The 13,046-nt window shown below is 43.7% G+C and overlaps 1 protein-coding gene across 1 annotated transcript in view; it reads left to right on the top strand.

Moving 5' to 3' along the window:
• The first annotated feature begins 488 nt into the window (after positions 1-488).
• SLC6A2 (solute carrier family 6 member 2) overlaps positions 489-13,046 on the top strand; it is a 68,329-nt gene continuing 55,771 nt past the window's right edge. The window contains exon 1 of the mRNA XM_036750679.1: positions 489-774. Coding sequence (XP_036606574.1) covers positions 489-774 — 286 coding nt within the window. The remainder of the gene's footprint in view (positions 775-13,046) is intronic.

The raw sequence follows: 13,046 nt of genomic DNA on the forward strand, positions 1-13,046 counted from the left end.
CAGTCGTGGCTGGGTCCCGCGGTGTATCTCTGTCCCTGTAACCTTCATCACAGGCTTCCTAGATACTTCCAGGGACATCCTACAAGCCCTCCGACCAAAAAGGCTTAGCAAATCTCCCTGAGTCTCTTCCCCTGTTGGAGAGGGATAGGGCAGTTATTTGGAATCCGGACCTTGATCACTCCCTCCAGCTTTTTACCTGTAGGGTCCATTTAACCTGGAGTTTGCAGAGATTTCTGTTTCCAAACTTCCTCAATAGAAGTGGTCCCCTATCACTTTACCTTGTTTTTCCTCACCTCTTGCCTTCACTACCACATCTTCAGGACCCGGTTCCGTCCGAGGGGAGGTCCCCGAAAAAGGCGGAACGGCTCCGGTGACCGCCTGTCTCTCCTCCCTCCCTTCCTTCCCTTTTGTCTAAGCAGAGCCACCGCCCGCTCCGGCTTCTGCTGGAACTCGAACCCAGCTGGTCCAGTTCGATCCCGGTCATGTCCATGCTCCCGGCCCGGATGAATCCACAGGTGCAGCCAGAGTGCAGTGGGGCTGGCCAAGGCCCGGGGCACCCGCCGCCACCTCTGCAACCCACTCGGAAAGCTGTGGAGCTGGTGCTGGTGAAGGAGCAGAACGGGGTTCAGTGCGTCCTTGCGCCCCGAGGCGGGGACTCGCAGCCCCGGGAGACCTGGGGCAAGAAGATCGACTTCCTCCTATCTGTGATCGGTTTTGCGGTGGACCTGGCCAACGTTTGGCGTTTTCCCTATCTCTGCTACAAGAATGGTGGCGGTGAGAGGCATGGCGCATGTTGGGGGCTTTTACTGTGGGAGCACGGACGGGTGGAAGTTGAGGGGATGAGGGACACTAGGCGTATGGGCAGTTGCTGCCACAGAGGCGCACTGGGAATTGGTAAGAGCGCCGGGGAACGGAACTCATCATGGTGCCATGGATAGATAGATTGGGATAGGCGCGCACGGAAAAATTGGAACCAGGGCTTTGGAAAGACTGAGCAGAACGCACAGGCATTGAGAACAGAGTCCGGAAAGGAAAGGAAAGGAAAGGAAGGAAGGAAGGGAAGGAAAGGAAAGAAAGGAAAGGAAAGGAAAGGAGATAAAAACCGGGGAGATCAGCCAGGCAGGACAAAAAACCCTGTCTAGGACCTCTCAGAGCTAATGGAAACTGGGGAAGTAGGCAGCGCTGAGTGAGAACTCCTTAGGCTATCTCAGAGTCCAACGCCAGGTTCCTGCGCGCTTCTCCCCGCCCCACTCCCCCCCCCCATCCACCCCTCCCCCGACCCTCACCTGGGTTCTGATCCGTAGCATTAAAGGTGATCCTGCTTGCCTCCCCCACCCTCCCTGTGGTTCGGAACTATGAATTCTAGGTCCGGGATCGGGAGGTAATCTGCAGTCAGCAAACTGTGGAGCGGGGAAGTGAGGATAGCGAAATCTCTGGGAGGAGGAGGTTAGGGGAGATTGCTCTTCCACTAAACTAGAGATCTGTCTTGTGAGAAGTTTGTCCAATTAACTTGCTCCTGAGCTCAGCCAATTCCGAGGTCCTGGCAGTAAAAATGGTGAGGTCAGGGGAACAATCCAAGCTATGTCTGTGGGCTTGAGAGTCGAGCACAGGGAAGCCATTCTTCACTCAAGCTCCTTTTCTCCGCGCTAGGAAAGCTGTGAGGGGCAATGGGGAAAATGAGATAAAGGCGAGTGTCAGAAACAGAGCACTTACGGACAGGGGATGGCAGCGGGTAGTGGAAGCCAGATCCAGCTTCCTTTGGGGAAAGATAGAAGGAAATATGACTCTTGGTTCCAAGAGTCTTATTGGTGAACTCCTCCAATCTGAGGCTAGGAATGTCTGGCTGTGCTATCTACTGAAGGAGAGTTGAGGTGAATTTAGACTTCTGCTTAGGAGTATGGAATTTAGTCTGGAAAAAAAAAAACAAAAAACAAAAAACTTTGGAGAGTAGAGGGGGAGAGGGATAGGGACAGGAGGAATGCAGAAAGAATCTTAGTTTTGATCTGTCTCTGAGCAACACCTCCCATTATCCCTTGAACGATATAAGAGGGGGAGTAGTGGAAAACAGTGGATTTCCGGTCAGAGGACCTGGGTTCTGCTCTCAACTCTGCAACTTCTTATCTATATGGGACTTCTGGGACACAATTTCCTCATTTGTAAAATGAATCATGTGGATTAGTGATAAAAATCTGAAAATGAAAGTCAACAAACTTTGCAAATTATATCAATTCTTCCTATAGTGCAAAGAGGTATGTGGAATCAGTATTTGGTGCAAATATGAATGGAATGGTACCTTCCTCAGATTCAGACTTTTGTCCCCTTATCACTCCTGTCCCCATGACTTTACTAAGCAACCACAACTGAGAGGCCACATGGATACCTAAGGTTCCTTTCAGCTCAAAATCCCATGACGTGGGAATACTATCACCCTGGGTATAAAGGCTAATGCTATCTTTAGGAACTGGCTCAAGACAGCTCTGTGGAAGCAAGTGGGGAGGAAGATTTGGGTATAATGGTTATTGTCAAGGGTTTTGTTTTGACTCATTCCACTGTTCCACTTAGACATCTTGTCAGGGCACTCAAACTGTCCGTGTAGTGTAGTGTTGGCTCCTGAAGTAGACTTCTGCTTCTATTACAAGGCAGCAAATACATATTATTATTTAAGAGATCTAGTCTTAAGGCTCATTGAATGGGAATTCTAGGGGTGTGTGTCTCACTGCTGAGACAGGTCAAAGTTAGACAATAGTGTCATAGGGCAGTGTAGTGGAAAGAACACTATCTGTGAAGTCAGAAGACTTGGATTCCCAGCTGACTCTTCTTTTTATTACCCAAGTGGAGTCCAGAGAAGTCATTTCTGTCTGGGTCTTGGTTTCCTTCTCAAGAAAATGAGGGACAGGGTGGACTTAATGCTTTTGAAGTCCTCTTATAGCTCTGACTCCTTTACTCTCATGTAGATATGAGATGCTGTCTGTCGATTTTTCCTCAGAGAAAGGTGAGACTCCAGGTTTTTCACAGGGATTTTCTTGAAATGGTGGCACTGATCAGGCAGAGCAGTGACCTCCAGGGACAGCCAACCTGGCCTTCTTGTGCTTTTCTTGGGCTTCTAAGCTTCAAGTACCTCCTGAGGCATTTCTGTGGTCCATAGGGCTCAGGAGATTGAAACAGAGGTGAGCAGCTGCAAAGGATGCTGGTGGCTGAAATTACTATTTACAGTCAGCTGCAGCGTCTGGTACAGGTGGATACATGAATGGAGGGAGAAAATATTCTGTTTAGCTGACATGGCTTCTCATATCACAGGCACCAATGATATGATCATGAGGGAGTCAGTTCATTCAGCTCTCTGAGCTATGGACTTTCTCTTCTGTGAATACAATTATTATTATTGGCCACATGGAGCTATTGCAATGTAATTATTTCAAACTATCAAGTGCTACATATCAGACAAGTATTTATTGTCTGCTCTGAGGCAGGCTCTGGGGATAAAAAGACCAAAAAATTCCTGACCTTAAAGATGCACACACACACACACACACACACACACACACACATACATACATACTTTTTTTCCCCCAATCTATATGATTTAGTCTTCATATCCTAATGAAGGAGGACTTTCTTCTAGAATATCAGCTCCTTGAAGGCAGGGGGTGTATCATTTTGTATTTTTATCATCAGTTCCTATAACATGAATGCACTGGTTTGTTTTTTTTAAACTGGGCTTCTGATTACATTAGAGGAGGGGGCTCCTTGTGAGAACCTGACCCTGCCAATACAGATGGGCACCTTCTCTACCATTTATATCTTGGAGTTTTCTGGGAGCACTGAAGCTAAATTCTTTGCCAAGGGTCGCACAGCCAGGTTATGTCAGAGGTGAGACTTAAACTTTATCTCTGCAACCAACAAGGCTGGGTTGTATCTCATCCTTGGCACATACTAGATACTCAATTAATGCTTGTTGATTGATTCACCTTTAGACAATAAGCAATGGATTCTTAAAGATTGAAGAAGAATAATGATTCTTGAAGGAGAGTCCAACACTGTTACAGAAAGTTAGAGGTGGAAGGGAACCCAAGAGATCACCTAGACAATGACTTTCAGTTTTCAGATGGGGGAAAACAGAGGTGAATGAATTGCCCAAGTCACTGAGCCCAGTGTGTATCAGAACTGGGACCCAACCCCAGGTATTCGGAGTACTTTTCATTGCATTGCAGTTCAGCTAGTCCTTTACAATATATACCTTAAGTCTGTAAGGGATCATTTCTCTATTTCCACCCAAAACAGCTGGTTCACAACATGAACAGATCCCACCATCTATAAACTCTTGATTTCATAGGATTCTAGATACAGGGTAGGAAGGGAATTTAGAAGCCATTTAGCGTGATCCCCTCATTTTACAACTGAGAAAACTGAGGCCCAGAGAATGGAAGAGACTTGCCCAATTACAACTGTTATGAAGCGTGGAGGTGGGAAATGAACTCAGATCTTTTTTCTCCAAAACCAATGCTCTATCCAGTGCACTATGATTTCAGGTACATTAAACTAAATTTTCTAATGTTCTTACTCATATCAACACCTTTGGCCATTAAGATCATATCTTGACAAACAAATGATTTATTCATTTTACAGGTGTTTATTAACAAGACCTTGGCTTGAGACCCTTATCTTCTTCTGTATTCAAATAAATTTCATTTTGTTTTGATACCTGCAACACTTCTGGCATTTGGTCATCTCTATTTACTCCTTGACATATGGCCTATGAGGTTTTGAGTGGGATTCTGCAGCGAGACTTTTCAATAGCATCAACTTAGTCTTCAGCAGACATCATTGTCCACTGTATCCAGGGCACATGGCTTAGTGCAGAGAATAATAAAGTGGGCAGAGAGTAATAGAGAACTCTGGTGTGGTAGACTGGAAAAGGCTCTGGCTTTGGAGTCAATGAGGTTAGGTACAAGTCCTGACTTTTCCACTTAACCTTTGTTGGGTGTGTGTGGGGTGGTGGAACAAATCACTTGACCTCTCTGGACTTTAGTTTCCTCATGTCTAAAATGTGGGGATTGGACTTAACATCTTTGAAGGTCACTTTCAGGTCTGGACCTGGGATCTTATGAGACAAAGTGCAAAGTATATTAAGCACCAAGAGCATACTGTGTTTGAGGGACAGTGAAGTAGACAAGTTTGGCTGGAGGGGAATACTTGGGGAGGGGAAATAGCAGTTGAAAAGCATAGAGAGATAGATAGTTGCTAATTGAGATGTAACCAGGAATGTTTTCACTAGTTATGAAGGGGATGGTGCATAGAGGATCCTCCAGGTAGAAAGAGGGGTAACCTATCTCCTCCTTCTTCTCCCCTGGCCTTTCTCAATTCATGATCCCATTCCCTTGCCCTCTCCCTGACCTGTTCTTCCCCTGCCCCTTCATGACTCCTTTGAGGCATGCATGGTATAGGGGAAACAATCTCTAGACCACTGTGAGAATATGCCTGGGGGGCAGCTAGATGGCGCAGTGAGTAGAGTACCAGCCCTGGAGTCAAGAGGACCCAAGTTCAAATCTGGTCTCAGACACTTGACAAACTTATTAGTTGTGTGACCTTGGGCAAGTCGCTTAACCCCAATTGTCCTGTCTTTCCCCCTCCCAAAAAAGTGAATATGCTTGGGGATAAGGCCTTACCCTCTCCTCTAGTTATGACTCAGGTCATCTTGAAAACCACACTCATGATTCAAGAATTTATTCAAATGAGTTTCCATATCAGGCCTTTCTAAAAAGGTGGGCTAGAGACAGGATAGTATAATAAAAAAACAAACAAAGAATTCTATACTGGCAGTCTGGGGAATGTGGGTTCTAGTCCCATTTCCTCACTCTATTTGGTTGATCTTGGATAAGGGCTTCCCTCTCTCATGGAGGTGGGGGGGTCCTGTTTCCTTATTTGTAAATGAAGAGAGTTGTGCTGGAAGATCTATCTGTAAGGTCCTTTCAGACTCTACCAGTCTGATTCTAGACAGTTTTCTAGGCAGCATTAGAAGGCACTGTTACCTTATATGTAAGCCTGCCTCAGCCCATGCCTATGGGATCTCTCTACAATGCTCCACGCCAACAGTAACATGGTAACCTCTCCAAGTCCAGTTGTTCTTTCTGGCATTGACTGCAGGATATTTTGAAATGACGAGGTGCCAATAGCTGGAGCTCCCAGCTAAATATTTTCTGAATGAATTATTGAGCACCTACCTGCCTAAACATCTTCCCAAAGGGCATAGTGTTCATGCAGGTTGAAAGGGAACTTTTACTGGAAATGTAGTTTTTCTGCGGAGCTGTGTTCCAAGCTCTTCCATAGAAAACTCACCCAGACAAGGTTGGAAGGTAACAAAAGTGTGTTTGCTTCTAATGGGACAGCCTTCCCTCCTCATTAGTTAAACTTTGTCAACACCAGGCACTTTCACTGTGCAGGAGGCACTGATCTACCAGGGAGAGGAAGCATTACTGGGTCCCTGTGTCCGTCTTCCAGGATGGGATCACTCTTGTTAGGCTAGGAGGATTTTTATGAACCTGCTTTCCCATTTAGAGGACATCTTGAAAAGCAAGCTTTATGTTTGATCTTGCAGAGGGTATAGTAAGTGTGGTCCTGTGAACAAGTTTAGTCCTGGGGACATAGTTTTGGCTCACCTAGTGCAGTGTCTAGTACATAGTAGGTGGAATGAATGAATGAATGAGCAGGATAGCTGCCATCTTAGTAGTAAGCAGAATAAAGCCCCAACATCACTTGAAGTAGAGGCAACATGGCACAGTGGAGAGATTACTGGATCGAGAGTAAAAGGATCTGAATTCAAATCTGGATACACTTTTTACAGTAGTGAGTTACCTGTGTGACTTTGGACAAGCCTCCGGGCAACATTTTCTTTTTCTTTAAAATGAAAGGGCTGGGCCAGATGACCTCTATGGTCCTTTCTCATTTGAAGTCTATGATGCTAAACAAGGAATAAAAGAAGAGGAGGAAGGAAAAAAGGGAACAGATAGTGGTTGAGGAGATAAAGACCTGGACTAAGAACCAAGAGCCCCAATACCTACCATGTTGTGATCTTGGGCAAGTACTTATGGTTCCCAGCTATTGGATCTGTAGTAATCTGTCCTTGACTATATCACAATACATGACATGGAAGTGTTCTGGAGATTACAAAGTATTTTGCCAATTCAGGGCATCCTGGCTCCTGGTGCAGGGGTGAGGAATCTGTGACCTCGAGGTCATATGTGGCCCTCTAGGTCCTCAAGTGTGGCCCTTTAACTGAATCTAAACTTCACTGAACAAATCCCCTTAATAAAAAGATTTGTTCTGTAAAACTTGGACTCAGTCAAAAGGCCACACCCAAGGACCTAGAGGGCCACATGTGGCCTTGAGACCACAGGTTCCCTACCCCTGTCCTAGTGACAGACTCTTTACTTCCCCCAAGCTAGTTGAAAGACTGTAAAGCTGCAGAGCTTGGACTTTTTAATTAGAGGATCATAGTTTTGAAGCTAGAATGTGAGCTAGAAGGGACTCCTGAGGCTACCTGGCCCATCTCTGTCATGTTGCAGATGAGAAACTGAAGCCCAGAGAATTTAAATGAATTGCCCAAAGCCACATTGGTAATAAATGAGAGAGGCAGGGTTTAAACCCAGATTCTTTGACCCTTTAGGGCTCTTTCCTCTGAGGCCAGGTGTGAGGGACTGGCTGGTATGACTATCCAGGTGTGGTAACTGAGCTCATTCCAACTCCGTGTTCCAGACCTGACTGCAAAAATGCAAAAATAAGAGATTTTCAAGATGAAGTGTGCCAGGTCTTTTAATCTCAAGAGACAGGAGTGTTTGTGCCCACTACCCCAGATCAGGGCTGATAGCAGCCATCTGGTCATATGTTATCCAGCCAGGTGGCTCACTGTTTCAGTGGGCAGGTTCACACAGCACTTCGGAGGAATGTGTCAAATAAACATGGTTATGGTCCAGTTCCCCTGGGGTTCCCTCCCAGCACAAAGAAGAGCTCTTATTTTTCTCTTGGGAGAAGGACATTTGAGAGAATAAAATGTGACATATAGAAATGCCAGACAGACAAATCTGTCCTGGAGAGAGGGAGCCCTGGAAAGCTGTTCTATGGCCTGAAATTTTGTAGCCTGTTGCCAGTAATTCTTGGAGGTGTCTACTTACCTGCTTTGGCTGGGGAGGGGGCAGGGAGGGGGAGTGTTTCTCTTACAAAGTATTATCTCCCTTTGCTAAGGGTCTAGAATGGCAGAGTTGGAAGAAAACTTAGAGGTCACTGAATACACTAATCCTCATTTTACAGAGGAGGAAATTAAGGTCCAAAGAGAAAGTATAACTTACCTAAGTATATATTGGAAGTTAGCGGCAGATTGGATTTGAACCCAGGTCTCCTGAGGTTTTTCCATCATACCCCTAGAGCTGGGAAATTTCATTTGCAACTTGGAGATGTCTCTGGAGTACCTGAGTGGGGTTAGGTTATTTTGCTAATGTTTTGTTTCTCTGTACTTTCTTCACTAAGTGCTTTGAGAGGTACTTCATGGGTCCCTCATTGTCTTAAACTCTCAAGGACTTTAGAAGCATGTTACCTGGTGATTGGTTCTACTTTAAGAAGGGTTTGTATTGCCAGCAGTGTTATTGGGAATCCAGGGAGGAGTTTCTTTCCTTTTACTCACAAGTTGTTACTACCTCAAATTCATTCTACCTCCACCCCCCCCCCCCACCTCTTAGGTTTCCTAGAGGAAAGCCACTGATAAATGAATTCATATTAATCATCATAGAACCTTAGAGATGATGTCATTCAATCCCCTCATTTTATAACTGAAGAAGCTGAAGTCCAGAAAGATGAAATCAGTTTCCTAAGGAGTATTTGCATTTTAAGTGGGGGCTTAGAAGTCAGTGATCTGCTAATCCAAAGGAATAAATCTTCGGTGTGGTGTCAGACAGTAGTTAAACAGTGCGGTAGATATTTTATGGAAGTGAGACCCTAGCCAACATATTTTGAAGCAAACTGGGTATTATTATTCTTCCAAATCTTTTTAGACATGCTCAGGTATCATGACACAGTGAAAAGAACACTGAATTTAGGGCCAAAGGCCTTGAGTTCAAATCTTGGTTCTGCCACTATTAAAATTATGACTTCGGGCAAGTAACTGAAGCTCTTTGTTTTAAGTGTCCACCTCTATAAAATGAGGGGCATTCCCTTCCTTTGACTAGATGGCCTCTGAGATCCCTTCTAACTTGAAATTTGTGGTGCATATGATCACATATGTGCTTATGTCTGCATGGATAGGTCTGTTTTTGAATGTCTTCATGCCCAGTACGTGCATCCAGTATGTGGTACTTGAGCTCATTAATCTATACCTTTTCAGAAGGGATCCCTTCTAACCTATAGCAGATAATAAGTAGATCACTGTCTCAATTTCCTTCAGTAGCCTCTTGGCTTTCATGGGTTGGAACTTTTCCTGGTCTTCTTCCATACTTGTTCCACATTCCAGATTAGTCTTAGTGTTTCTAGTCTTCTTAGGGAAGTCTCTTCCCTCTGAGTTGACTTGCTTTTCTGGTACATTGCTGTTGATGGTTAGGATTGGGGAAGATGAATGTAGTGAAGGAGCTAGTGTCTTCTACATACTTGTTGAAAGGAGCTAGCCCTCCATAGTGGCTAAAGGGACAGAGTATTTGATGAAAATATCTGGATATGGTAGAGACTGAGAACCATTGGATTTGAAGATTTAGAACTGGAAGAAACCTTAGAAGTCAATTTTACAGATGAGGAAGCAAGCTCAGAGAGGTGAGTTGAGTTGCCCAAGGTGAGCAGATCAAGCTCTAGGAAGATCATATTTCTGAGTAGCTGAAGTAGAAAGCCAGGAAGAGAACAGTCCAGCAAGGTACAACTTTATAGTAGCTTTCTACTTGACTTCTCAGATCTGTCATCCCCTTTCTTCTTGCCTGGATTCCTGCCATTTTATTACTTTTCTAGTATCTTCCTATAAAATAACTTCTATTAGTGGATTTTCTTATTTTCAGTTCAACCCTCTTCTATTCCCACTCCCTGCCTTGTTCCTATGAGCACTCTCAGGCTTTGGGATTTTGTCAAAATATCTCAACACTTTAAACCTGTTAGTTGAATTTTCTCTGATTCTCATTATAGCAAAGGATGCTGTTGAAATATTTTAAGGTTGACAACCCCTTTTCACTGGTTTTAGTTGAGTGGCTGCTGTCAGTTATGGTTTCTTAGGGCCAGTCATCCAATCTGTGTTTTATCCAGGCAGATATTTTTTCTCTTCCTTCTGCTGCTTGTCTTATAACTGTTATCTAGTCATTTACCAAACCCTCCATCAGTTTTTAGGTTTCAGGAAAGGAAGTTTTCATAGACTCATGGCATCGCAGAGATCACCAAAGGTAACCTCTGAACTGTGACACAGCCACAGCAGGTCAAGCAGCTTAGGGCTTCACTGTCTTCATCTGTAAACTGGAGGGAGGGGTTGGACTATATTAGGGATTTATAACTTGGGGCTCATGACCTCTTTAAAAAATTGCTAATCATATTTCAACATTATTGGTTTTCTTTGTAATGCTGTTTATTTTATGCATTTAAAAATATTATTCTCACAAGTAGTAAATCTGAGGCCTTTTTAATCTTCCAAAGGCATGGGCAAAACAAAATTGGCATTAATGAAAAAGTTGAGAATCTCTGGATGAAATGATATCTAAGGTCCCTTCTAGCTCTATGTCCTATGATGCTTGATAGATGCATATCCAGCTTCAATTTGAATACATTCCCTTGATCAATTGATAAACATTTATTAAGTTCCCTCTATATGTCATGCATTGTGCTAAGTGCCACATTGGGAGTACTGTGTTCAGTTCTGGGCACCACTTTTTAGAAAGCATTTTGATAAGCAATAGCGTGCAGAGGAGGGCAATCAGAATGATGAAGGTCCTACTGTCTGCATGATATGAATATCAGTTGAAAAAACAAGAATCTTTAGCCTGAAGAAGAGAACATTGGGATGGGGTACCTGATACCTGGCCTCAAGTACTTGAAAGGCTGTCATGTGGAAGAGATATGAATTAGACTTGTTCTGGTTGGCCATAGGTGGCAGAATCAGGATCAATGAGTAGAAACTGAAAGTGGTAAATTTAGGCTTCACATCTGAAAAAATGACCTATCAGAGTGGTCCAGAAGTAGAAGGGACTGCTGGGGGTGGAGGGTGGGGAGTTTCCATTTGTTGGAGGTCTTCAAGGCAAGGTTCTTAGACCACCTGCCAAGAGTGTCACAGCAAGAATTCTTGGTTAAGACTAGATTCTATGATTCAATGGTTGCTTCCAGGCATGGGGAATTCACTCTTTTATGAGGCTGTATGTTCCATTTCTGAACAACTCTAATTGTTAAGTAAAGAAAAATAACTTCTTACGCCTGTATAGAACTTTGCAATTTTCAAAGCCCTATTGCATGGATTATCTCATTTGAGCCTCCAACCTGTCAGTGCAGCACTTTATGCAATGAAGTGGCATTGTGAGATGGGGCCAGAAGATTTAAATCATAGGCTAAAGCAAGGTTTAGGGCTTCCCTTTAGGTTTTCTTAATCTCTGTACTCACTTCCTCTTTTCTTTTTGCATTACTGACAGAATACTGAGAGCTTCATTGCTGGGTCCCTAAGGTCTTCAATCTCATGCCTCTGAGGTGTCTGACCCCAGGTTCCAGCTTTTGTCCCCTCTTTATCCTCTTTCCACTTGTGTGGTTCTCTCAGGAGAAGCTGTAGCAGGGTGTCTGCCAGGCTTGAAAAGAGCTGTATACCTGGGGGGGAAGATCTGCCATTTACCAGTTGTGTGAACTGAGGCAAATCCCTTCCCTCCCATTGGTTCCAATCAGTCCAAAAGCATTTATTAGTGCTGGGCTTTTTGTTTTGGTTTCTTTTTAGTACCAGACCTATGATTTCATGGGCATAAGGACCTCCTACTGAGGAAATACCCTCTACTAATGCAGATGAGTCCCTTCTATGCCACTCAGAGTCATGGAGAACTGACTGGAACACTGAGAAGTTGTCACTTGCCCAGGGTCTCACAGCCAGTATGAGGCACAGATCTTCCTGGCTCTGACACCTGCCCTCAATCAAATCTGGCAGTCAGGGATATGAAGACAAAAGTAAAGCAGTTCTGCCTTCAAGCTCATATTCTGTCAGATGCCAAAGAGACATAAGGGGAGGACCCAAAATATCAACAAAGTGAGGGAAGTAATTTTAAAGGCAGCGTTAGAGCTTAGTCTTGAAGGCAGTGAAGGAAGTCAAAGGGCAGAGAAGAAGGGGTTCATCTCAGGCATGTGTGAGGAACACCTAGAAGAACAGTATCATTGGATCAGAGAACTGTGAAGGGGTATAATGTGAAGTAAGGCTAGAAAGGTAGGAAAGGGGTCAAGTTGTTAAGAATATCTTTAAATAAGTTTAAATGGATATTTTATGTTTCTTATATCACCATAGTTATCCCCAGGATCCTTCCTCCCTGCCCTCCCAGAGAACCATCCCGTATGACAAATAGCATACACACATATACATTTTTGTATATATACATTAACATATATACATATAGATGTATGTATTATATATATTTTAGAGAGGAGTAAAATAAGCACAGCTGATCAACGCATTGAAAAATTTTGAAAAGAACAAACAAACCCATGTACAATGTCTAGATCTCCCAATTCTATGAAGGGGTGGGTAAGGGTGTCCTCATATCTCTTCATTTGAGTCATCCTTGATCCCTATAGTTTTGTGACATTAACTTTTGAATTTTTGATGTGTGGTTGTTTTTTCCATTTCTGTTGTTGTAGTTACTGTATGTATTGTTTTCTTGGCTCTTTTTACTTCACTCTGCATCAGTTCATGTAGATTGTTCCATGATTTTCTGTATTTATCACACACATAATTTCCTACAGCACAGGAAAATTCCATGACATTCATATGGCTGTGAAGAATTTTAAATGTCAAGCAGAGGAGTTTATGTGTTCTTCCAGAGGGAATCATTGGAATTTCTTGAGTAGAGGAAAGA

The sequence above is a fragment of the Trichosurus vulpecula genome, chromosome 3 (assembly GCF_011100635.1).
Source record: "Trichosurus vulpecula isolate mTriVul1 chromosome 3, mTriVul1.pri, whole genome shotgun sequence".
Classification (NCBI taxonomy): Eukaryota; Metazoa; Chordata; class Mammalia; order Diprotodontia; family Phalangeridae; genus Trichosurus; species Trichosurus vulpecula.